We start from the raw sequence: 25772 nt of genomic DNA on the forward strand, positions 1-25772 counted from the left end.
CACCTTGCAACACAAACAATACATCACACCAAACAGTAATATTAGAAAAATCATACACAATTGTTCCCTTTTATTAGCTACCATTGTGCAAAGTAAGTAGAGAAAAGCAAAAATGAGTATCGATATGATAACGACCCTATCTCGCTATTAGATCTCGTATTAGATCGATTATCCACCGCTACAAAAAACCCACGAAGAAGAAACGCGGAAGTGACGTTAGAGTGGCGCGAAAAATTAGAACGTTGACAACGTCGGTAAGTAATGTTCTTTTGGTTGACAATTTTTTAATATCAGTCACTCTAATTGCCCTGCAGTGTGACAGAAATATGAGTATGTATATGTTCACCCTGTGGTACTCATTTATCGAGTCACGACTCGCTAACGACTTTAGCTGGGTTAAAATAAATTGTGGTCAACAGTCAGGGTACACTCCCTCAACAACTTAAAGAAAAGGAAGAATTTAATGTTAACATAGCTGCGGTTCTGTAAGGCTATAGTACTGATACTTATTTTAATCTGTGCTGTTACTTCCGGTCACATATAAGATATTGGATATCGTAATTAACGAATAGTCCTTGTTTTTCAGATCGTTCGTAATGTGCACAGCCGTAGATAATGGAGAGATAATCATCCTTAGTGATGACGACGTCGAAGATGACAACCGGGACGCATCCTGCTGTGAATCTTCAGTTGTCATTTTGGAGACGGAGGATGTTCCCAGGAAGGGTAATTTACATTCCCATCAATGTCTTTTCTCTTGAATGTATTTAGATCATCTGTCTTCTGTGTTGCAGACTGCCCGCTGTCTCCCAGCAAGATGAATGAAGACTTAGTCGTCACCTTCACCCGTCCTGCCGAGCTGTTACCGCACGCGCGCTACGACTGTCCCATACACCCTTTCACGTGAGGCCATTTTCCACACCACATAATAACTTGAGTAGTGTACCCAGTACACTATATTTTTTAAATGTCTTAACGGCCTTGTGCCTTCTTATTTATCTGATCTGCTTTTACCACATCAACCCTCGCAGACCCTGTAGTCCTCCGGCACTGGCCTTTTAACAATACCAAAACCCAGAACAAAAACCCATGGTGAGGCAGCATTTAGCCACTATGGCCCCCACCTGTGGAACAGCCTGCCTAGAGCCTCAGGACTGCAGAGACTGTTTGATATTTTTAAAAGAAGATTAAAGACACACCTTTTTAATCAGGCTTTTGACTAATATTTTAAACTCTTCTTACTTTTTTATCTTTTTAGTCCTATTTTATGTTTTTAGTCTTTAGCTTTTAACTCCAGTGTTTCCTCAGAGGGGGCCGTCCACACTGGGGGCTGTGTCGGGTCTGCTGATGGGGGTACTGTCCTTGGGTCCCTTCGACCTGGCTGGCTGGGGGTTCCTCCCTTTGATGTGGGGGCCCGTCCGTCTGTCGGAGTCAGGGGGCCCGGGTGTTGGTCCCCCGATGGCACGGCCGGCGGCTTCATTCCAGTGTGGACGGCCCCAAAGGTGGCATTTCCTTGACCTCAGTGCCATGCCATGTCTTCCTACTGTGTGTGTGTGTGTGTGTGTGTGTGTGTGTGTCTAGTATGAAGCAGAGTGGGAGGGAGGGGCTTTTTTTTGTAATTGTTTTCTTTTTAATTGTGGTAATTGTTTTTAATTCTGTAAAGCACTTTGTGTTGCATGTCCTTGCAGGAAAAGTGCTCTACAAATAAAGTTGATTTGGTTTGATGCACTATCTCTACCCACTACACGTCCTCTGCCTTGTGTCATCCTCAGTGCAACAGACAACTGTATCGATCCTGTGTCTGGGAACGAGCACCGATGCGAGCAGTGCTTTTGCTATATCTGTGACAAGCTAGCATCCACGGTATGTGAACTATCGAAGAATCAGAATCAACAACATTGTTGACAAAATGCCACATATTTAATTCCTATAGCAAGTTTCGTCGAAGTTGCTTAGCGGTTTTGTGTGTGTGTGTGTGTGTGTGTGTTTACAGTGTGAAAAATGGCTTGTGAGCCAGGTGTGCCACTGCAACAGCCACAAGAAGAGTGACTTCTGGAACGCACTCCGAAATGGTTTGCTGATGGGTCAACTGGAGGCCTTTCAGTTCACCTTGTCTGAAATGGATGACAAACTCCGACACGCAGGTACGCTTACTCCTCTTGCTCCTACACGACAAGCTCACCATTTGTGTGTCCCTCATGTCACTGAATGCCTCCCACAGAGTCACAGTTGCAGATCTTCAAATTCCAGCTTAAAGATAACTTCACATTGTTCCTCCAAGGCAAGAGTGTAAACGACAGCCTAGTTTACGAGTAAGTGATGCCCTTAACATGCTATGTTACCTCAAAATCGTTTTAGACGGGACCGTCTTTGAGCTGCATCGAGTCGATGAGATAATGTTCATTAGGAGCTAGTCTGTCTTCCTCCGGTAGAACCACTTGTTTAAATCACAACCTGCTGTTTTTCTTCCCTCACAGCTACACGCCGGTGTACGAGTGTGTCTCTTCGTTCTTGAACCAAGCAGACGAGGAAGACGACAGAGCTGCAGCCGTCATGAGGCTGGCAGCAGCGGAGGCGTTTATTCAACATGTCAGAGATGGACGGTAGATGAGCACACACGCATTTAATTTAATTAAATCAAATACAAGTTCTTGCTCCATTTTGGTTGATGTTGTCAGAGAGGTATTTATTATGCTTTTTTTCCCACTTTTCTGAAACTTTTGAATGTTTTATTGTTGTGTTAAACCATGCCAAAGTGTCAGATAATGAGGTTTTTGCGCAGCCCGACACCTTTCAAATGTTTTTTGGTCATGTTGAAGAGTCAGAGGATCAAGCTGTAACTCCATGTCGGGACTTGCTAATAGACTTTTTCACCACAATCGTTGTCAGTCCCGCAAAAACATGTAATGACCACAGTTCCACTACCGATGTTGTGTCAAGATTGCCTGCACTCTATAAACGTGGACCTACGTTCCCACTCTTTGAATTCATACAGTCAGGGGTTTGGTACCAGTAGCTCTGAACCGCTTTTCAAGTACTGTAGTTCTCTAAAGGATTTATTCATTATTATCAACTTCTATACCGCCAAAATTGGAAAGTGAGGCTTCGGCAGTCGTCCGGAAGTCCTCGTAAGAGCTTGACATTGTGACCAATCACAGTGGAGTGGCCGTGGCTGGAGGCGAGCAGTTTGTGGAATAAATTAAAACGTACTGTTTTGGAAAAGCAACTAGAATAGGTACAGATTCTGGAAGCTCTAGAAAGTGTTCATTCATCAGAAAGTGCGGATTATCGTGTGTAGCTGCTCTATAGGAATCCACACAAGGGACTGAAAATGAGCATAATAGGTCCCTGTTAACAAAGGGTGCCAATGTAGTTGCAGTTGGCACTGCGTCAAACTATTTCTAATATTTGACCTTATCTAGCTGCATTAGAAGATGACAATATTACACTGTACTGGATCGCTTTCAATGAACTTAATACATTGGTGTGTGGGTATATATATTTCTTGATAATACCTCTGTTTGTCTTGCAGGGTTTCCGCATCTCAGTCACCCTTCGCTAATGTCAACAACGCAAAAGTGGCGCTGATGCAAAGGTGGAGACTCCTACTTGAAAGCAGGCTTGTGCGTCACTTTTAAATGTGTGTCCTCAACCGTGTGTGTGTGTGTGTGTGTGTGTTTTCTCTCAGGGTGGTGGGGTCGTTGCAGAGGCAGATGGTGATGGCTGATTTCCTACCATGCTTCAGACAAAAACTGCAGGATTTTTACAGCAAGTTGCACTTCCCTCCTGAGCTGAAGAACATGAGGTTGAGGTGCGTGTGTCTTTTCCATTCTCGCATGGCGTGTACTGTAACTGTAACTGCACTGCAACTGTGTGTGCTGCAGCTTGAGCGTGCGCCCTTGGGATGACGTCCTGCTAGTGTCAGTCTTGAAGGGGCAAAACGTGCTGGGGGTGCGCACTAATAAAGGCAAGAAGGACACCATGTTGGAAGACATGGCGGTGATTCTCCTGAGGGTGGAACGACTCCTGGAACAGAAAAGGTACACAGCACATTCTCAGTTAGAATAATAATAATCGCGGCTTATAATTATGGGCAGGTTCAGAGAGTTAAGTCGCTACCTAAGAGCCGTGCACTCGGATCAGCCCAAACGGTAAGTTTTTCGTTGCAAATAAACGCCACATGGCAGCACTTTGTCGACACCCACCCCTCCACCTCTCCATTGCCCTCCTAGCTTGCTGCGGTTGAAGGACCTCATCCCTTTCTTCATGTGCTTGGACGGCGACTTCACTGTGGCGCAAGGCAGCTTCCTGATAGCGAACGGACCTGCCTCTCGCCTCACACCACAGCTCTTCCTGTTGTACCTCCGTACGTTGAGCACAGCCATGGCGCCCAAGTGGACTATCAGCCAGACCTGCGAGCTCTGCTCATTTCAGGACGAGTGGGCGCCAATAGAAGGTTAGGAAGAGTTTGGTGTCAATGCACGGGTTAGTATCCAAAAAAGTTGACCCCTCTCTGATTCAGGTGCGGCGCCACTGACCATTCTAGAACTGGTCCGCTTCACACTCGAGGTGCATAGATGCTGTTTGGCTGTCCGTGTGAATGTAAGTGTGCCTATCGTATGATCACCTTCTGAGTTTTGTCTTTAAAAAAATTGCACCAACATGTTCATTGTCCAGTCTGAATGTTGGATCTATCTGCTCCAAATCGTGCAAGATGACATCCCCTTTCTTCCGGATCCCAGTCAGGCGTGCCAACAAGTAGGTTTGTCCTCCACAGTTACTGCCCTTATTTACTCGCGCATCTGCTTCAATTGGATTTATTCCTTCCTTTTCATCCAGGAAGCTGTCCAGCCTGTCAATTCCATTCTGCACAACGAGTCCAGCAGCAAGATACAGATCCCGCCTCACTTTGTGTCGGTATGAACATGAACATCCCATGTGCGTGATACTTTTATAGTGGTTTGCATAACTGTGTGTGTGTGTGTGTGTGCCAAGTGCAGCATTTCCCGGATCGGGCCATGTTGCTTCTGGCCACTGGGGCTTTTGGTCAAGTAATCCTCCATCCTGATCTGAGTCCAGTCAATCCCATTCTGTGCACGTTTCAGGTTGGTCCAACTATTGTATTGGTAGTGGAATATACATAAGTGTTGTGCATCATGATCCCAACGGTTAGTTTGTGGTAAGACCTGATATGTTGCTTGTATGGCAGAAAAAACAGTGGGCTCTCCGCTGGCTTTGGAACTACCTGTTGCCCAGCCATGAACACCGTATTGACCTCATAAAGAAGATCTATCAGGAGCTGGAAAACCATGCGGGTATGATTGCATAAATGTTTTGATGACTGCTGGAATCAGGGATTGTGTGTCAGAAAGGCTAGCTATCAGTAACGGTTTCATTTATCAGTGTCCTAACTGTGTTTATTTTGTGTAAGTAAGCGGTTGTGTGTGTGTGGTGTTACAGCGCTTCTTACCTGCATGCATGCAAACTACGAGCTCACCGGAGTTGCTGATAGCCATTTTGACTACAATTGGCATGTCTAGTAGTCCCGCAAAAAATATGTAATAACCACATTTCCACTACCGATTTTGTCACAATTGTCTGCACTCTATAAACGTAGACACACGTTACCGTCTATGAACTCATAGTGGTAAGTCAGGTCTCCAACTAGTAGCTTATGAGCTACTAGTAGCACCTAGCCACATTTCATTTAACTCTCCAATGCCTTTATTCGTTGATCAACCCCTATCCCGACAAAGACAGGAAGTCCTCGGGAGAGCTTGGGAGTGTGACCAATAACAGCGTGGAGGCGGGCCGCGGGTGGAATAAATGAAATCAGACCCTTTTGGAAATCCAAAGAAATGCAGCTGTGATAGATGCAGATTCTGGAAGATCTAGAAAGCTTTCTGTGCGGATTATGGTGCGTAGCTGTTCTATAGGAGTCCACAACTCTGATGTCTTTGTCTCTTCCCTCTCTGCAGGAGTTGCTCAGATGTGTTTTCCAATCGATAAACTGCTGTTCCCTGCTGCCAAAGACTGGGTCCAGTAAGTACTGTTGGATCCCAGTAGCTTAGCCAAGGACACGTGACGTCTTTTAGGGCCTCACAGCTTGTGTTGCCCCCGTCGTCAGACCTTACTGCATGATCGAGGAGGTAGATGTTTGTCTGCTGGCAAATTGCTAATCATTTGTTCTTTTATTCTAGTCGCCTGGAGCTGAACGACCTCCTCCCTTTTCTGATTAGCTTGGAGGGCAACTTCCCAGTGGCCCTCAAGACTTTGTTCCCGCAAGGGAACGGGCCCGTGTCGCGTCTCACGCCACACCTCTTCCAGTTTTACCTCCAAACGTTCAACACGGCGACGGTGGCCAAGCTGAGTCTTTGTTATGAAGGCCGGCTTTGTTCAGTCGTGCACCAACGGCAGCCAATCGATGGTCAGGAAAGCTTTTATTGTGATCTTGTGTATCTTCCCGCTCCCCGCCCCACAAGAGTTTATCATCTCTGGTTTTAGGTGCGGTACCGCTGTCGCGTTTGGAGCTGGTCCGCTTTGCAATCATGGCACATAGATGCTCCCCAATGGTCCACATGGATGTAAGTGTGGTACTTTGCAACATGTGACCTGCTGTTGCAACAACTTGCTAAATATGAGTAGAATGTGGCCTGATCTCACGTTTTCTTCAACCAGTCACAGTCTTGGGTTGAACTGCTCGAAATCTTGAGCACGCCTGAAAAGAAATGCAACAGTCTTTCAGAACCAAGTGGAGTGTTTCTGCAAGTAGGTTTTTTTTTTTTTTCTACACGCCTTCTTTAATATGAACAGTATTGAATGTTAGGGGGCCGCTCTGCCCTATAGAAGGTGAATATCATTTAATTTGATTTTTTTAAATGTCGGATCACAAGAAAAGTCATTTAAGGCTACATTTCCTATTGCACAGGTCAATATATTGTCAGCACATTCCTCGCAAACACACACCAGTGTTTCCCACAGGACCGTAAACTACTTGTGGCCAATTTCACCTACAATTTAAACAGATGCAGAATCTCGTTGTGACTACGTCGATGTGTAGTTTACAGACGCTCCTATTTGTGTATGAGTAGTAATGGCAAATCTAATTGTTGGGAATTGGATGGGGAAATGGTACACGCGTAATGTAACCTTAGACTAGCACCCCATTAGCTGTAAATCTAGGTATAACACTGCTAATTTCCCCCCCATCCTTCTTTACATCCAGGAAGCTGTCCAGATTGTGAACTCCATCCTGTGGCGCAAGTCCAACTTTAACATGAAAATCCCACATTACTTTCTGTCGGTACGAACGGGACCATCCCACACCGAGCTTCCTTGTTGGTGTGTGTCATGAATAGTTTACGCCTGTGTGTGTGTGTGTGTGTGTGTGTGTGTGTGTGTGATTTGCAGCTTTTTCCAGACCAGGCCATGTTGCTGCTGGTCGTTGGGGCCTTGAATCAGCTCATCGTCCATCCTGATCTGAGTCCAATCATCCCCATTCTGTGCACCTTTAAGGTAGGTAAAAGTGTTTGCTCCTTTCCTTTTTTTATTGACATGTTTGTCACACGTAAATGTTTCAAATGTAAATACAGTATTATTCAATGACAACACAAAATTTTGTTTTAAAAAAATGCTGGTATCCACAACTCACCTTTTCTACACTTCTCACATTCAATATTCATTTTCTACCGCTTATCCTCACGAGGGTCGTGGGAGGTGCTCGAGCCTCTCCCAGCTGTCTTCGGGCGAGAGGTGGGGTGCACCTTGGACTGGTCGCCAGCCAATCACAGGGTCACATCTCACATTATTCACTGAAAACCCGAATGACAAGCAGGTTTATCCACCTCTACCGGGCCTCTCCAGCCGCATCCGCTGCCTTCTGAAGATGCAGCCCAGAGAGGAGATACGATATCAGCGTGCACAAACGCTCACTCGTCACACATCATCCGTAGTCCGACTCGTCCCCCTACACTGAAAGTGCTATATAGTGTCTGCATGCTCCCAAATCCGCACTGAGGCGGTACTCGTCTCCAAAATTTGCCCACACTTGCAAGTACAGCCGGTTGGGACCGGGGCTTTATAGCCACTGCCTGACGGAGGATCGCCAGCCTCAAAGTCAACACACCCTGCCAAGGGTCGTTCTGGATCGGCCTTTGAACGCAAGTATTGGCCGATATCGCCACAGTTCTTTTTCACTGATATCGGCCAATACTGATGGGTGGCCGATCAATCAGAGCATCCCTAGGGCAAACACTTTTTAACACCACTGTATATATTACACCATTTTTAATTACACCTAGAGATGGCTTGTATTGACATCCTTCATGACAAAATGCTCAGCTTTTCTTTATGCTGGAAGAAGTTTGGACATTCCTCATCCAATTCGAATTCCAATTTTAAAATATGTCTTAACACATCTTCTGATGTTTTGTACAGCCACATATAATGTGGGCTCTCAACTGGTTCTGGAACCAGTTTCTGCCCAGCAATGACTATCGCATCGGCATCATCGAGAAGATCTACCAGGAGCTGGAAGACCGGCCAGGTGTGATTCCAATAGTGTTTTCCAGTCTTTTGTGGTTGGCTACTCTGGTCGTGTGTGCTCCCATCCTTTCTTCTTTGTTCACTCATTCAGTAGGAGACGCTTCAGTGTGTCTTCAGTCCTCCAGACAAGTTCTTTTTCCACCTGCCCAGATCTGGGACCAGTAAGTTTCACTTTTACCTGTGTGAATGATATCAATGTGTTGTTGATGTCTTTTGCTTTTTCTAGCCACATGCAGCTGAGCGACCTCCTCCCTTTCCTCCTCTGCCTGGAGGGGCGCTTTACAACAGCACTGCAGAGCTTCTTCCCGCCAGAGACGGGGCTCGTCTCGCGTGTCCTGCCACACAAGTTCCGGGTCTACCTGTACATGCTCGGCACCAACACGGCGCCGAAGCTGACCATCGGCCACAATAGGGAGCTCTGCTATTCTGACAAGACGTGGGGGCAAATCTCAGGTGGGTATCAGCGTGACCGCAACGACCTGTCTTTTTCAGATGAGTTAACCCCTTTCCGCTTCAGGTGAGACGCCGTTGCCGCTTTCACATCTGGTCTGCTTTGTACTCCAAGTCCATAGATGCAACCCGCGCATCCACACCGATGTAAGTCACCTTTTATTTGATTTCATATGCATTCTTTTTGGGTACAAATCTTATGTATTGTTGGACAGGAACATCATCAAATTAAAATACAATGCCTACAGAGGGGTTGTGTACTGAACTCCCACACATCAGCATATGAGAGCAAATATGAAGATAAAAGTATCGTATAGTATCAGTAAAAGGTGGGACAAAGTCAGGTGTGTTCAAGGGCGGTATACAGAGTGAGATTACTATACTGTATGGGCCATACAGGGTTTGTAAATTGATACCGTTACATAAAATCTGATGTAGTTAGTTGCGTATCCAATCTACCACAGAGATTTACATCCCTACTTATTCTAACATTTTTCTATCTTAATTGAGTTAACTAGACAAAATTCTATTAATCACAATTCAATATTTTAATCGATTGACAGCCCTATTTACAATGCAAAAAACAAATTACTCTGGCATATACACACACACACACACACCTTCCCGTAAATGGGTCAAAATTTTGACACTGTGATTAGCGCAATCAGATTAATCAATTTTAAGATGATTAATCCCCTGTAGCAAATATGTGTGAAACATTTTTGCCTGTATTGAATGAAGAGGACAGGATGATATATTCTGTATTTGTATGTATTAATACACCAAATATGTCAGTCAAGCCAAAAGATAAGACAACTCTTTCATAGCAGAACATTTGAATCACACTTTAAACCCTGTTATTATGAGCAATGAGGGGTTGTGTTCAAGGACATCACGTCATTCAAGGTAAATGTACGAGGATACTTAAATGTAGCATTTTGTGTGTGTGTGTTTTTTTTTCTAATTTTATCTTGTTTATATACACACACATTATAAAGCCCTTTTTGTGATGTTCAGAGCTCCCCTGAAGGCATCACAGGTTATTGTGAGTGAGGAATGAAGGTACTAGAGACATGAGTCAGAGATCCATAGCGTATACGGTGTTGAAATTGTGTTCATTTCCCAATGTTAGAAAAGAAAGGGACACTCCACTGTGCTTCCATCTGTTCTGTTATTTACACACAAAAAAGTCACATAATTAATAGAATAAATTAGTTGCCAGCGTTATCTTGGACGGTTATCATTGTAATGTGACAATGAATAGCAGCACTGTTGTTGCTTGTGTGTCCTGCAGTCTAATTGTTGGGTGAGTCTGCTCAACATCGTGGGTGGAGCGTACGACCGCAAATGGCTCTCACAACCATGTGAGGTTTTCTTGCGTGTAAGTTCTTTTCTTTTTTTTTTTTTTACCAACTGTCTGCATTTTTAAAATCCACTTTTTCCGTGCGGTCTGCGTTCCGTCTGTATCCTCGTTGAGCAGGAAGCCGTACGCGTCGTGAATGTGATTCTGCAGACTAACTCTGGCGGCATCGTGCAGATCCCGCGACACTTCCTGCTGGTACGAACGTCGGCAACTGAGCTAATTATGTCATGCTTACTAATGGGTCACATACAGTAACAGTGTGTCTGTGTTGGTTGCCAGATGTACTGTGATCAAGCCCTGTTGCTGCTGGTCACTGAAGCTTTGAGACGGATCATCTGCCATCCTGATCTCAGTCCAATCATACCCATTCTATTGACCTTTGAGGTACGCCCCCCCCCCCCCCCCCACACACACTCTGTTGACTGAAAAGTCAAAATCAAAGAAATTAAGTAATAAATAAATATGAAAGCAACTTGAATAAAAGTGTAAAATATATTAATTAAATTGTCCTCAAATGAAAAATAAACTACTTAAAAAAAATTTATTTAGCTGGGATGGGCTCCAGCGCCCCCCGTGACCCTCATAAGGAAAAAGTGGTAGAAAATGAATGGAAAAAAAATTATTAAAAAAAAAAAAGTTTTTTAATGATGGTAAAATGACTTAAGTATACAAAATAATTGTTTTTTTGTCCCAATGCCAGAGGAACATGTGGGCTCTCTGCTGGTTCTGGAATCTGTGCGATGATAGTCTCCACGCCGCCATCATGCAGAAGATCTATCAGGAGCTGCAAGACACAACTGGTGTGTGTTTTGTTTTCCCCTTCTGAAAGCAAACCCTTCAATACCGGTGTGTGCGTGAAAACGTCTGCCTCTGTCTCCTCTTCTTCCCCAGAGGACCCTGCAAGTTCTCTTACCTCCATTAGACACCTTCTGGATCATCGCGGCAGACACTGGGAGCAGTAAGTTATGTAGCTTTTTAGCAGGAGACTCCTGCAGCTCTTCCTCTCGCTATGCAGCCACGCCCCCTTCCTCGATCCCCTCTTGAAGACCACTTGCCATTTTTGGACTTTTGTTAAGAGTGAATGTCTATGAATGTGAACTTAGCATTGGGATATTTGATACCCTTCAGTGACGGACACTGCTTCCATAACTGCCACATCAAAAACATAACACAGTTGAGATGGAATGTTTTGATGCAAGATGTGTTTAATTATGTGCCTTGGGTGTTTGTTTTATTTTGAAAGTGCTATGGGTGGCTATGTTCCTCAGAACACCCCTGCAAAAGGATGCCTTATTTTGAAATCTTTTATCAAGACTTGACATTAAAATCAAGCGTTAAACCACTAAAACAGGCGATGATCCTCAGTCACGCATGCACGGGGAGAACATGCAAGCTCCACACAGATAGCCGAGGGTGGAATCGAACTTGTTTCCTAGCTGTGAGGCCTTAGCGCTAACCACTCAGTCTCAATGTTTTTATGATGAGGTGTTTTTGTGGACGTGCAGCGGCACGTACGAGAAGCGTAACGCCGGTGGTCCACGTCCGGCGTGGTGCCGTTTGATGAGGTCGGACAGGAAACGCATCACGCTCAAGTCGCCCGGCACGGACGGGGTAGCCTCTCCGTGATCGGGCACTTTGGAACCGAACGTGAACAGGAGAGCCCAGTTGGCCAGCGCCGTCAGACCGCTCTCCAGGTGCAGCAGATAGGTGGCGCCACGCGAGATGTTGGTGGAGCGGTCGGCCAGCGCTTTGACCAGCGAGCCGGCGTAGGACGGACAGCGTAATGTCCTCTGGTCCAAGTCCAGCAGGCCCAGATAACGACTGTAGCGGCTCAGGGAGTGAAGCATGGCGGAAGATGATGATGTCGACCTTAGCGACCACAAGAACATGTCAAGGACACGCTACAAAAAAAACATTCATGGGATTAAAATTAAAGTCACCTGTGGATGCCCATCAGCCTCCAGGTGAGGAGGTCGCTCAGCTGCAGCGGCGTGCTCAAACACGGCATCACCGCACCAACGCCGGGGGCAGGCAGGAAAAGGCTCAGACCGTCCACAGTCTTCCTCAGCAGACCCTCATCGCCGCCGACGACCACCAGCGGCCGCCCGCTAAACAAACAGAACACGGCATGCTGGGAAAAGGAGTTTTGCTTGAGGAAGCGCAGTGCTCGGCGCCCCGCCTTCTTTCGTGTCCGTTTGTCGGAGAGGACGCCACTTCGGACCTTCTGGTGCGGGGAGGGCGGGTCCGAGGAGCCGGCTAAGCTGGCGCTGTCCCACGCCTCATCTGCTGCTCTATGCGCCCTGAGTGGGGAGGAGGGCGGCGTGCTAAAGTTCACCAGGAGGTCAGGCAGCGTCTGGTGGTTTGGTCTACTTCCTGTTCCATCATCACCCAGGCTCCTCCCCCAAAGAATCTCCTTCACTGTGACGTCACTGCTAACGAGTTTATCATCACAGGTCTTCATCGTTGCTTCATTTCTTGGCTCCTCCCACTTCTCTGAGAAACCGTTACTAAGAGGCTGTGGCTCCGCCTCCTCCTCAGTGATGGCGGTGAGGTCCTCGGGGACGATTGACTCGGTGGTGCTCAGGACTTCGATGCTGTCCTCGCTGTTGGCTCGTCTGGTGTATCCTCTCACTCGCCGGGGGACCGCCTCTGACCCGCCTCTCCTCGCCGTGGGCGCCTCAAAGTCCGAGGCATCTTGCCGCTGCGTGCGATACGAGCGCTCCGTCCCGAGCACTTCGATGCTGTCACTGCTGCTGACGCTTCCTGTCATCTCCATGATGCCCTGTGGGTCAGGGGTCACCTCTTCTCCCGCCTCCAGTTTGATTGGCAGCTCCTCCACGCAGGAGCAGAACGACTCGGGACTCATTGGCTGCTCCTCGCTTTGACTTCCTGTTGCTCTCTGTGATGCGCTCTCCTCATCCTCCTCCTCCTCCTCCTCTTCGTCGTCAGGCCGCCACAGCTCAAAGAGGAAGTTGGTGATTTGTAGCTTCCTGGAAAGCGAGCGTGTGATGTGAGCGCTCCGCAGGGTGCTGGCGTCGCCACGGAGACGGCGCTCTGTGTGAGCCAGCTGCTCTTGCATCAGCAACAGGAAGTAGGCGTTGCAGAGCTCCTCTAAGGGCTTCAGGTGGCGCTCTGACCTGCAGGAAGTGGGTGGTAACAGGTGAGGAGGCGGGACTGCCGTCGTGTCCGTCAAGGCGGGGTCGTACGGCAAGAAGTCCGGCTGTTGGAGCTTCCTGTTTGGGTAGGAAGTCACCTGGCGAAGAAGTTCTTTGTGAGTGAAGATGGAGCGCTCCAGAGCTTCCAGCTCATCCGACTTTCCTCCCGCAACATCCCGCAGCAACGTCGAGCGTGCATACCTGAAACAGTCACATGATCACAGCTCTGTGGGCGGAGCTTAAGTGGTGCATGGTGAGATCTTACTGGAGCTCTTGTAGCTTCCTCTGCAGCTCCAAAGAAAAGGCCTGCCTGTTTCCTGTCTTGAGGCTGTCGGACGCCCGGGAGAAGCCCGACGACAGCCGGGAGAAGTTCTCCATGAGCTTGGCCTCCTCCGAGCACACGTACGCCATGCAGAACGGCCGCACCATGCCGCGTGCCTCCAGGTCGTACAATGTCACATGCTGCACATACGCAAAGGCGTCCTCCGCCGAGTCACCCAGGACCACCTTGGAGTCCTCGCTGAAGCTGAGGCGGGGGCCCGGGGAGGTGGGAGGAACGTGGCAGGGGCCTGACGCCTGGTAGTCCACCGACATGATGCGAACGGAGAAGTGGTTGAGGTCAAAAGAACCGATGACCCCAGGGTCAGCTGGGATGGTCATCACGGGCGTCGGGCCCACCTGGACACACAATGACAGTAAATGCTGATGCCCCCTAGTGGCTGTGGGAGGTATGACAATCATAGGAAGGCTATCATCGCTGCTATGTACTTGGATCTTACAGGAAGTCACATTTTTTCTGGATGGGAAATATTTATTATAATAAATACAATATAGTAAATGCTTTGACTGGGTTCGAACCTGAGGAGTTGCATGTTCTCCCTGTGCATCTCCGAGTACTCCGGTTTCCTTCCGCATTCCAAAAACATGCTAGGTTAATTGGCGACTCCAAATTGTCCATAGGTATGAATGTGAGTGTGAATGGTTGTTTGTCTATATGTGCCCTGTGATTGGCTGGCCACCAGTCCAGGGTGTACCCCGCCTCTCGCCCGAAGACAGCTGGGATAGGCTCCAGCAGTGAGGATAATGAAAACGGATCCAAACATAGCGTCTGGAATGCTATCTAATGGAGATGTCACCAGACTTCTCGTTCAGTTTCAGCACTGTGGTGCGTTCACGGCACTCACGTAATTTCCAGATCTATTTAAAGACCGTATTCAGGATTTGAGCCGTCAAAACCGATAGACTAGAATAAATGTTTATTTGTATATATAATATACTCCAGTCTGATCTCATTTGAAAACACTTTCAACAATTTCTACAACTTCGTTGACCCTTCTGGTAATTGAGCACCTTGGATGCTACTGCCACCTTGTGGTGGCTTGTATAAATCACCGCGCTGATGTTTTGAACGCAGCAGATTTTTTCGTAGTTTACAATCACCACCATTTTAAATCACCTAATACTTTTAACTTGTTAAAAAAAAAACACTTTGCTTAATCATTGAAATGTTCAAATATAGATAATATATCTAAAATATTAGCACTGAAGCGGCTGACCTGCTCTGAGAACTCTGCCACCAGCACAAAGTCCTTGTGGAAGCTGGCCGTGGAGCTCCATGGCTGTCTGGGTGGAAACAGCGGTACGGAGAGTGTCTCAGGGAGACCCCCGGGGTCACCCTCCACCGCGTCCTCCCCGAAGCCCTCCGGCCCGGTGAAGGGCAGCAAATCCGGCGATGAGATCATCTCCTCGGCGGTGAACTTCTCTGTCCAATTTGGACATGAGAGACGGCGAAGCTAAACTTGGACTGTGACCACCATGTTGGTTCCTCAAACAAGTCATGTGAGCGCGGATTAGTTCCAGTTGGGATACCTTCTTCCTATTTTTGTAGATTCCAAGGCGTTAAAAAAATGTGAAATGAAACTTCTTTGGCCGCGCATGTTTACACACGTGACCGACCACCAGTGCAGCTGACTTGTTGCGAAATCTGCGAAAACAACTTTAACCGTGAAGCCACATAGGGAACAGGCAACCACTTCCGGTCTACGCTTTCAAAATAAACACGAACACGTAACATCCGCTGATATCGAATCATGTTCTTAGAAAACAGCACAGCGTTCTTCTTATTTAGACTATCTTTAATAATACATTTCATTTAGAAGTGCTCTGTAGAAGTCACTGTACTATCTAAAGTAAGAGTGAGCAAATTACATTAAAACGAGCATATAAACAGAAAAAGTAAAAATAATATCGGGGGTGGGGCACATAATTAAAATGTTCTCTCACATATGTGAAGAACGTTTTGAGTCTGGTACTGGATTCTAGTGACCTGAATCACCCATCACAGAGGAGTGAGTAAGTGAACAAGGTAGCAGACCAATACTGGTGAGCTCTTGGTATCTAAACCATCTTTGATATAGAGGATCTTTGACAAGTGTTTAGGGAGTAGTTCCTTAAGAACAACACAGCAGGGCACTCCTGTCATCTTTGACTATCCTTTGTTGCAGTGGTTAAAACAGGCCGGGGCTGCACAAGTGGTTAGCGCGCAGGCCCCACTGCTAGGAGATCTGAGTTCGATTCCACCCTCGGCTACCTCTGTGTGGAGTTTGCATGTTCTCCCCCTGCATGCGTGGGTTTTCTCCGGGTACTCCGGTTTCCTACCAGATTCCAAAAACATGCTAGGTTAATTAGCGACTCCAAATTGTCCATAGGTATGAATGTGAGTGTGAATGGTTGTTTGTCTATATGTGCCCTGTGATTGGCTGGCCACTAGTCCACTCGCCCGAAGACATAGCTAGCAATAAGGAAAGGGCAACAATATTAACAAGTGCTTTATTGTCATTTTCACTCCATCCCATAAAATATGTCACTCATCAAGGAAATAAACATTTGCACGTTTAAAAGCAAGAAGAATAAAATGAGGCAACTTGCATGTAAAGAGCTATTCCACCTGATGAACACTTCCTAATCTTTGTCCTGCGTCACATCCTCATGATTCCATTTGTGGGCACGCCTTGTCAGGATGGGACCGTGTCAGATGAGCAGTATTTCTGGCTCCGAGGTGGCACAGTACAGCATGAAGCCCATCTGGTCCACTTGGTCGTCCGTCAGTCCGCTCAGCAGGTTGACGGTGGGCTTGAAGTAGCTGTGCAGGGTCTCCTGCTCCAAGTGGCCGATGAGCTCGGCGACGCACTGCCGGAAGCGAAGGTGCAGACTCCGCTCGCTCCAGTTGCCCTCGCGCTCGCTCAGGTGCAGAACGAGGTTGGCCAGGGGGGCGGAGTCCAGAGGGCGCAGGGCGGGGTTGAGTCGGCACACCGCCTTGAGCAGCTTGAGGGTCAGTCTGCGGCAGCCGTCGTCGGCCGCGTCCAACTGAGCCAGGCGCCGCGTCTCCAGGGGGTAGAGGGACAGATGCCAGGCGTTCATCCAGGGGGCGGTGAGCTCGGGCTGGCCGGTCAGAACCACGTCACCCTCCCTCAGGAGAGGCAGCACGGAGATAAAAAGCGTCTGTTCGCTTAAACCGCTTTCTTTTGTGCACCTGGAAACGAAGGAATGACGACTAAGAAATAATCAGCAACACTTTGCAGCGAGAGTGGAGAAGAGACACACCCAATCTCCAGTCTCAGGTCTGGGCCCCCCAGCACCGGTCGAACCAGACAGTCCAAAGTGCTGCTGATGGACGGCCAGTTCATGGTTTCCATCACCGCTTTGCTCAACATGTTAACAACAGCCTCTGCTGACAAGTAGCCGCCCACCAGGTACCTGCAGGAAGTGGAATAAATATTAGCATATTACCCTTTTACTGTACAAAACATAATAAAAACATAAAAATGACACAAAAAAATCATAAAAATGACAGCAAAACATTAATTAAATTCACAAAATGATATGGCAAAAGATACATTCAAACATTAGACGGCAAGAAAAACGTCCTTAAAAACTTTGTATTACTGTTATTAAATTAACAACAAATTATAATAAAAATATTTAATAAAACAATGTCTGGGAAGATGATAAAAAACTTGCCAATCAAAGTGTAAAATGGCAACAGAAAAAAAAACATTCATTCAGTTTTTACCGCTTATCCTCACGAGGGTTGTGGGAGGTGCTGGAGCCTATCCCAGCTGTCTTCTTCGGGCGAGAGGCGGGGTACACCCTGGACTGGTGGCCAGCCAATCACAGGGCACATATAGACAAACAACCATTCACACTCACATTCATACCTATGGACAATTTGGAGTCGCTAATTAACCTAGCATGTTTTTGGAATGTGGGAGGAAACCGGAGTACCCGGAGTAAAAACCCACGCATGTACGGGGAGAACATGCAAACTCCACACAGAGATGCCCGAGTGTGGAATTGAACCCTGGTCTCCTAGCTGTGAGGTCTGCGCGCTAACCACTCGAAAAATGTGACTAAAAGCATAAAATGGCCCACCTGTCCCAGTAGCTTTGTCCTCTGGGAAAATATTCCATGTTGACACGTCGGACCATCCAGTGCAGAGGATGTGTGAGCAGCGTCTCCTCTCCAGGGATGAGACGCCACAGAGAAGCCTCCAGCTGCAGAGGCACCAGCAGACACGCATGGTCTGCACCGACCACCTGAACACCACAGGGAATCAAACAACGGTTGCACGGACGCTGGGAAAAACACACCAGATGTTGGTGCTCACCTGCAGGTCGTCCAGCAGAGAGCCGCCGAGGCTCATCTCTCCTAGCGGCATGTCGGATAGACGGCTGTGCAGGAAGCCTTGGATCTCGGTGCAGATGTCCAGAGCCCGAGACTGAGCCCGGTGGACCTCCGACGGAGAGAGCGCCGCCCGGGTGTGGTAGAACTGCAGCAGACGATCCTGCACATAGAAACGTGGAACCGTCGTGACTTGCGCTGCTCGGTGTCTCGGTCCCGGTGTGGTCCTACCTGCAGTGTGGGGACACACGAGTGGACCCCGTGGGACTTTGGCTCAGCTTTGGGTTCATCAGAAGATGTTTGGCTTCGTCCGCAGAGGTCGGCTGATTGACGAGAGAAGCCGCTGAGTCACGCAGGATGCTTCGTACACACGTGTCCTCACCTTTCTGTGATCCGGTTGCCTTGGCGACGTGCTGCATGACCATGCCCTCAAGACCCTTCTTGATCAATGTGGGCGACGACGACACCAAGCTCAGCTCCTCCCAGCTCTCGGACATCTTTTGCTCCACCTTCTCCTCCTCGGCGGCGCGGCCCGCACGCTCAATCAGCTGGACAAGCACAAGCGGTGCACAACGTCTGATAAGGAACGCCATCAGATGTTCTTCCGTGTACTCACTCGCTTCACCGCCAGCGTGGCGATGCCCAGCATGGCGGCTCCGCCCACTCCCAACACCAGGCGGGCGTTGGACAGCAGGAAGTTGATCACCACGGCAATGCCGTCCTCGCCTCTTCTCCGACTGCCTTGGAAGTTCATCGTGGCTCCTCCCCGTCAGCCTCCACGGGAACAAACGTGTCATGTGATGTGTTCAGGGTCAAGAAAAAAAAAAACACAAGCCATGTTACTTCAGAATTAAGCATTCGCAAGCATAAAAATGGCAAAATAAATAAAAGCCATTAAGAAGATTAAAGGCTACTATTCTACATTGGCCACTAGGTGTCAGTATTGTACACCACACATATAAACCCACTTTATTTGCAACTACATTGGCAACAGGTGATCGCTTAAAGAGAAAGTTCCAGAGCATTGCGTCCTATTTATAGGCACACCCGGCTGAGTCACACCAGTGGGGGTGAAATATTTAACAACTTTCCTCTTCGGGTTACACTGAACTAAACCTTACTCCATTTTCTCTCAGGGCGTTTGAACGTGCCATTAATGATACCACTGATATTATTCCCATCCAATACTGAGAAAAATCCAGGCTGGTATCGGAAGTATCGACATTTTAGTATCGAATTGCACATCACCGGTCTATAAGACCTCTTGTGGGCGGAGTCAATCATCACCGTCATTTTTTCAAGCATGACAGAAACATTTCACTTAAATAAAGCCCGAATCGGACATAAAGTGTCCATGAATGCGACATGCAAATCAGTCATGTGATTAAGAGTTAAGACCTTTGCTAGTTTCAAAGCACTGATTGGCGGCCGCAGCTCTCGTCGTGTTCTGTGGAAAAGACATTTATCTGCAAATATGCCCACTCTGTTGTTTCTTTAGTGTTGTTTTTTTCCCGTCTGACTGAGTGCGACCAGGAAGACGCCAGCTGCTACTGCTAGCACTCAGCTAATTTCGTCCGTTACGGTCAACTTTTAAATATAACTTACCACTCAGTGTATGGTGAACAAAAGCAGCGCGGCACCAAACCATTCGTCTTGTCAAAGACACAATTGAGGAAACTACTAAAGTACTATAGCTCAACTTCACATTCATATAACTGTAGCATGCTAGCTAACAGCTGTTGTCGGAAATCTTCTTCGACCTCAATATAAATGTCAGGCGGCAAGAAGAGGCGGCAGCGCCCTCTGCAGGAACTCATGTGCAACTACTACTACTACTACTACTAGGAACTGACCAATCCAAAGGAATCCAATCCACTTTTTACAGTTTCCAAAGTGCTGCATAAGGTAGTAAAACAATAACCCATCCATCTATTTTGTATACTGCTTATGCTCATTATGGTCTCGGGTACCCTGGAGCCTATCCCGGCTGACTTGGGGCGAGAGGCTGAGGCTGGGTACTGGTGGCCAGCCAATGGCAGGGCACATATAGACAAACAACCACATTCACGTTCAAGTAACACGTATTTGTGGTCTACGCAAATAGACAAAGAAAAACAAAACGTGCATATTTTTATCACTTACTAAAGTACAATTCGATGGAAATCCCAGAACATGCATCACACTCAAAACATCAATTCATATTACGTGGTGTCTTTGAATGCAACACTTGAGGCTCATAACACTGTTGGTGTGATTTACTATTAAGGAAGTAGTTGGCAGATGTGATATTTTTTATAGATTGATTTAAGTTTGCAGTTTATTTGGAGCTGTTAATACAAATGTATAAAATGTTATTAATCTTATTAATAACATAATCTTAATTAATCTTATTAATCTTAAAATCATTTGAAAAATGTATCAGATTTTGTCATTAACAGTTTGAGTTCCAACAGCAGATGTTTTTCGGCGGAGCACTTTTTTAATTTCTATGAAAATGATACACACACCAGTCCAAGTGTGATGAGGAACATTCTGATTTAATACAGAAAAGCAACATGGCCTCTCACACGCTTCGAGAAACAAGGCCCACATTTTCCATAATCTAAAATGGTGTTTGCTGAGAAAGAAAAAGAAAAAGGTAGAGGTCATAAATGTTTGAGGATGTGGAAAAGAACTAAGGTGTCTTTCATCATAAAAGTTCCCTCACTCAAAGGCTACACAAACGTTATTGTACAAGGTAGATTACAGCTCAGATTCCTTTATTATTTACAAGTACTTTCGCTTGGAAGGTATTTACACCTCCCTTATCAACAAAAACATGCCAAACTCTGTGCCTCTCTCAAACAATGTTTCAATTGAAGGTGAATGAGAAGTAGAAGTGATGACAGAAACAAAGAAATGAGTACTGTGCTTTCTGCTGGGCTACAACTGAAGCGGAGAGAGAAGATCAGAACACCTAAAAAGAAACGTGTCGGGTGCGATCCTCAGTGGCGTCTCATCTTTACTTTGCGCGCGGAGCTCTCTCTGTGTTTGTCATAGTCGTGCTCTCGCTTCCTGTGGTCGTCCGAAGTGATGCTGTGACGCCTCTGGCTGAAGGACGACGGACGCCTGTTCTCCTCCTTGTCCATCTCTAGGACTCTTGGCCTGCAGGGCGGAAAGACGGTGTGCATTTAAACAAGATGTCTAACAACCAAACAGGAGATGGATAAGGTAGAGTTGCAGGGAAAGGTCCGACGGTTGCATGCCTGTGTGCGGCGTCTGGGTCCGCTTTCCGATGAGAGCGTTTGGCTTTGAGGGGAGCGGGTCTCTCTGTGGGAGCGGAGCTTAAAGGGCTGTCGGAGTCAAGTCTGGGGGCATCGGGTCTGGTCCTGTCGGGGTGGAAAAGAAACGGTCACTGGATGCTCCCACATGTATAGATCGTGGTCAGAGAGCACAGAGTGAAATCAACACAAAAAGCAACATCGACATTTCATTACATCGAATGGACTTCTTAATGATGACAGCAATATATTATACATACATTTGACGTACAGGAGAAATATGATCTCAGGCAAGAAGTACATTTGAAACACTTCTATGCTAGGACTACGTTAAAAAGCCATAGCATTTCAGTATGTGGAATCAAACTATGGAATGGATTGAGTAAGGACCTCAAACAATGCACAACGATGAGCCAATTCAAGAAACAATACAAGCAGTTGATGTTTGCTAAATACAAGGATGAAGAGTCTTGAGCCAGTCATGATGTGCTATATATATATATCACTATATTGACACTTACTATGATACACATTATGTCATTGGATGCTCATATCACCTCGTACTTCGGTACGTGGCCCAAAATAAATAAATAAATTTAATAAATAAATACCAAATAAATAAATAGCATTTTTTATTTAAAAACAATATTTTTTATTATATTAGGAAAGCAGGAAGTGAACAAATGTAACAGTTACTGATTGTAAAAGTCATATCACCTCGTACTTCGGTATGTGACCCAAAATAAAAAATAGAATTTTTAATTTAAAAAAATTAAAATAAAAAAAACTTAAATTATATTAGGAAAGCAGGAAGTGAACAAATGTAACAGTTACTGATTATAAAAGTACCAGATGGGGGGGTAGGATTTAATAAGCTTTGCTTCTTCCTACTCCTTTTGGACATGTGGAACTGTGAACTGATTATGGGATGCATTCAATTGTAATCTGATGCATGTTCAAATGAAATTAAACCATTACATTTGAGGCGCTTACCGCTTGACAAGAGCCAGCTTTGTTATTAAAAAAACACAAGTACACAACTTTTCATTACAACACAGCTCATTACTCTTAATAAAGCAGCCGTGTCCATACTCGGGCCCACTGCACATACAAAAAATAATTTGTAGCAAGGACAGTCGGTAATATTGGCCCCATATCAGCATAATAATATGCTATATCAGTGGATATCGGTATCAGATTTTCCCCCAAACCGCAAAGCGGTCATTTAAAAATGCTGTCCAGATGGACATTTGAATGTTAACGTGGCCAGGATGCCCCCACAGTGGGCCTGCATACAGTGCTAGCCCACCTCCTTTGCGTTGAAGTCGGCTAGCTCCTCACCTCAGCCTCTGGGACGCTAGCTCTTAGCCATTCAGTACATAACAATATGAAGGTCATGACAACTTGGTACTGAATTAACGTTTGACCTCCAGAATCTCCACTTCCTTGTTTGACTTTCATCTTAGCCGCGGCACTGACAGGGAATCACAGTGATTCCCATGGCACACATTTCCAGCAGCTCTGCAAAAACGGGCTCCCATATTTTCCGACAGGAAAACCGCCTCTCAAACATGTAAACAAACGTGGATGGCTAGCAAGTCGGCTTGCTTCCTCCGTCCATCTGAGAGGGAGGAGCCATAACGGCATAGCATTCGACTCAGCTTTGCTCGAGTATCAGAAATAGACATTTCCATGGGCGTCTCAATGACTTGCTATTCAGGAAGAGGCGGGGGGGTCTTGGAGAGTAACAACCCCAGTAAATATCGGGATCTACTCTATAACAAACATCAAACTCATGTATCTACTCACTTCCGAAGGATGATGACAGCACGCCTCTCCTTGATGTCCTGGGGTCTGATACAGTGGGTGATGTCATCCGCAGCATAACCACTAAGGAGAAAATTGATGTTTTTAATGTGATAATGTGATTATTCAGACTTTCAGACTCACCTGAGGACCGTGACGCTGCCTCTCCTGACCGGCAGCACAAAAACCGGCTCGGACACCCGGATGGGCTTGAACTGGAAGCGGCAGCCGAAGCAGAGCGCGCTGTCGCTGAAGAAGGACACGGACACGATGGGCCGTGCAAAGATGTGCAGGGGGTCGACGTGCGAAACGATGCAACCCCCGGGCTGGTAGTCGTTGATGACGGCACTGTTGACAAAGCCCTCCGGTATCACCCCGCTGGACACCAGCCGCTGGATGACCAGCTCGTGCACCCAGCTCGGGATGTCATCCACCTCACCCTTGCGGTACAGCCGCTCCTGCCCCGGACCGCGCTTCTCCAGCTGGGCGCCGTACGTGTAGCCCTCCCCGAAGAAGTACTTGTTGCGGAGGGGCGCCCGGTCCACTGTGTGCTCGCGGTACAGTCCGGCTTCCCCTTTGGCCACCACTTGGTCGATCTTTTCCTCGATTCGGACGCACTCCTCCGGCGTGAAGATGCTCTTCTGAAGGATGCTGCTCTTCACTCTATGGGCCTCCAGCTCCCGGTGCTCGGCGCTGTCGTCGCTGTGCTCGCAGTCGTCATCGTCGGACTCGCGGTGCCGGCGTTTCCGCCCCCTCCCGTTGCTGGTCTCGTGCTCGTCTCTGTGTGGAGGCATCGACCTCAGCTTCTCCCTCAGGTCGGAGTAACCGCTGGCGGCCATGTCTGTGGAAGTTGACTCCAAAGTTAGCTGGCGGATATCATGTGTCAGCGCTGTACGGAGGAGCGGGATCCGCTTGGGCAGGGTTGCTACGAGCCGACACGACGTCAAAAGGAGTCCGTGATAGTGTAGCGGTTAGCTAGCATGAGCAAAGTAGCTAGCAACAGCTACCTTCTTCCCCTTTCGTCCTGCCGGTGACTTGACACGGGGATTTAGTGTCCGCGTCAGCAGAACAGTCGATATTCCTGGAGCGATATGGAAGCCAACAAACAAAGAAAGCCAAAGTTAAACTCGATGTCGTCACGTAGTTAGCCAACGGAGCTAACAGCGGCTAACCGCTAGCTAGCTTAGCCAAGCTAGCCTGGCTTGGTCGCTCCGTCGCCGCCTGGAAATGCAGCAAAAGCACGCCGCAACATCTCACAAGTCGCCGCTAAATTCCAAATAACGGCGTCCCCACCCGGATTTACCTTGAGGAACCCAGGGAAAACCTTGTCATTCCTCCGGCAATGGCCGCTTTAGCTAGCGGCGGAGAGCCTCTTTGGAGGAAAACGCTGAAAATAAACTCGTGTAGCCTGCCAGTGGTCTGCGCATGCTCAGTTGTGAACAGAGCCGCCTTCTTGGGGCGGTACTGTCACGTGACACCCAAAAGCGTCATGTCCATTTTGGGAACCCTGAAAATTGAACTCTAAACCTGAGCTGAAGCTATTTAGCGGCCATAAAATCAAATAAAAAAACAACTTATTTTTGTAGTAAGCATGTGTACATTGTAACAATCAGTCACATTTTTGGCAATTAATACACCATATATTTGTATATATTATATAAGTGTGTTGCCACTGAATTTATTTTCATAAAACACTATTTTACAAAACAGAGCAGATATAATAGACTTTTCTGAAAACAATGTCAATAAGGACTTAAAAAATAATTTAAAAAGATACAAAATACTTCAACCACTTTTATACACTCTATCTGTCATATTGAATCAGCAAATAAAAGTACATTGGTTTGCAATTTGTCCTGATATTACTTTACAGTACATTTGAGCAATTCAATACAAGTGGTACAAATATGCATAGTTATACCCTCACCGACCATAACATTAGGCACACTTGCGCAGTTTAAATAAATGATTATAAACAAAAAGATGACAGAAAATATAAGTTTAGCATTAGAAAATAGTCAATTCATGGCTAAATAAGATGCTTCCACTCCAGTCCTTTAGGTGGCAGTAATTGGCATTACAACCAGCTCCTGCTGGTTAATGTAGTGGGTCATTGCTCCAATTGGCGCTAATTCAAGATGCTGTTTTTGAGTAATCCTGCTACTTAATCGACAAAGTCCCATCAAACATACAAATACTGTTAAATTGATATTTAAAGTCAGCCTCAGTATCTAAGATGTAATTTGCTCTATCTGCGTGCAGGTGTGCCTAATGTGTCCAGTGCGTAAACATGTGGCGGTAGCAAGAATGCGTGTTGATCTGCTGCTAGTTTGAGAAACGTGAGTGTGATTGCATGCACGCGCTCTACAGCATGGTGATTTCGCTGGGCGGCAGGGTGAGCCTCTTTTCACGCACCAACATCATGTTTTCCACCTGCATGGCGATGACTCGACACAACTCCAGGCCCTGTGGAGAAACACGCGGGCGTAAGAGCTCTGGACAAGCAGACACGGA

At 46.8% G+C, this 25772-nt stretch overlaps 5 protein-coding genes across 9 annotated transcripts in view; 1 reads left to right on the forward strand and 4 right to left on the reverse strand.

Moving 5' to 3' along the window:
• The first annotated feature begins 102 nt into the window (after positions 1 to 102).
• Positions 103 to 13302, forward strand: zgc:112980 (uncharacterized protein LOC503706 homolog). Of its 3 annotated transcripts, none has more exons than XM_058089698.1 (32): positions 103 to 254; positions 587 to 726; positions 795 to 903; positions 1773 to 1863; positions 1994 to 2144; positions 2222 to 2312; positions 2478 to 2603; positions 3533 to 3595; positions 3689 to 3811; positions 3885 to 4040; positions 4098 to 4151; positions 4233 to 4456; positions 4523 to 4602; positions 4678 to 4758; positions 4840 to 4917; positions 5001 to 5105; positions 5210 to 5315; positions 5979 to 6042; positions 6201 to 6427; positions 6505 to 6584; positions 6679 to 6768; positions 7226 to 7303; positions 7411 to 7515; positions 8437 to 8545; positions 8639 to 8705; positions 8771 to 8997; positions 9062 to 9141; positions 10289 to 10375; positions 10475 to 10552; positions 10637 to 10741; positions 11058 to 11157; positions 11249 to 13302. In XM_058089698.1, exons 2-32 carry the CDS (start codon positions 597 to 599, stop codon positions 11317 to 11319), a joined length of 3336 nt encoding a protein of 1111 aa, XP_057945681.1. In that variant the 5' UTR covers positions 103 to 254; positions 587 to 596; the 3' UTR covers positions 11320 to 13302. The 3 variants fall into 3 exon arrangements, with proteins under 3 accessions (XP_057945681.1, XP_057945665.1, XP_057945674.1); XM_058089682.1 differs by having other exon boundaries at positions 8636 to 8705; positions 11249 to 13299; XM_058089691.1 differs by lacking the exon at positions 103 to 254 and adding an exon at positions 302 to 330 and having other exon boundaries at positions 8636 to 8705; positions 11249 to 13300.
• On the reverse strand, positions 11545 to 15519 carry smcr8b (Smith-Magenis syndrome chromosome region, candidate 8b). The gene is made up of 4 exons (XM_058089710.1): positions 15069 to 15519; positions 13778 to 14190; positions 12298 to 13713; positions 11545 to 12226 (listed from the first exon to the last, which is right to left on the reverse strand). Exons 1-4 carry the CDS (start codon positions 15252 to 15254, stop codon positions 11833 to 11835), a joined length of 2409 nt encoding a protein of 802 aa, XP_057945693.1. The 5' UTR covers positions 15255 to 15519; the 3' UTR covers positions 11545 to 11832.
• Positions 15520 to 16327: 808 nt separating this feature from the next.
• Positions 16328 to 19978, reverse strand: mief2 (mitochondrial elongation factor 2). Of its 2 annotated transcripts, none has more exons than XM_058075929.1 (8): positions 19798 to 19978; positions 18809 to 18966; positions 18575 to 18740; positions 18424 to 18515; positions 18179 to 18355; positions 17944 to 18107; positions 17116 to 17268; positions 16328 to 17044 (listed from the first exon to the last, which is right to left on the reverse strand). In XM_058075929.1, exons 2-8 carry the CDS (start codon positions 18944 to 18946, stop codon positions 16543 to 16545), a joined length of 1392 nt encoding a protein of 463 aa, XP_057931912.1. In that variant the 5' UTR covers positions 18947 to 18966; positions 19798 to 19978; the 3' UTR covers positions 16328 to 16542. The 2 variants fall into 2 exon arrangements, with proteins under 2 accessions (XP_057931912.1, XP_057931919.1); XM_058075936.1 differs by having other exon boundaries at positions 18809 to 19005.
• Positions 19979 to 20710: 732 nt separating this feature from the next.
• On the reverse strand, positions 20711 to 24716 carry alkbh5 (alkB homolog 5, RNA demethylase). Of its 2 annotated transcripts, XM_058086919.1 has the most exons (6): positions 24562 to 24716; positions 24266 to 24339; positions 23403 to 24099; positions 23262 to 23342; positions 21438 to 21560; positions 20711 to 21336 (listed from the first exon to the last, which is right to left on the reverse strand). In XM_058086919.1, exons 1-6 carry the CDS (start codon positions 24588 to 24590, stop codon positions 21177 to 21179), a joined length of 1164 nt encoding a protein of 387 aa, XP_057942902.1. In that variant the 5' UTR covers positions 24591 to 24716; the 3' UTR covers positions 20711 to 21176. The 2 variants fall into 2 exon arrangements, with proteins under 2 accessions (XP_057942902.1, XP_057942910.1); XM_058086927.1 differs by lacking the exon at positions 24266 to 24339 and having other exon boundaries at positions 24562 to 24678.
• Positions 24717 to 24911: 195 nt separating this feature from the next.
• The window catches only part of myo15ab (myosin XVAb), a 36467-nt gene continuing 35606 nt past the window's right edge, over positions 24912 to 25772 (reverse strand). The window contains 1 exon segment of the mRNA XM_058086963.1: positions 24912 to 25724. Within this exon segment, the coding sequence (XP_057942946.1) occupies positions 25623 to 25724 (102 nt within the window). The 3' untranslated portion in view covers positions 24912 to 25622.

This window comes from Doryrhamphus excisus, chromosome 1, assembly GCF_030265055.1.
Source record: "Doryrhamphus excisus isolate RoL2022-K1 chromosome 1, RoL_Dexc_1.0, whole genome shotgun sequence".
Classification (NCBI taxonomy): Eukaryota; Metazoa; Chordata; class Actinopteri; order Syngnathiformes; family Syngnathidae; genus Doryrhamphus; species Doryrhamphus excisus.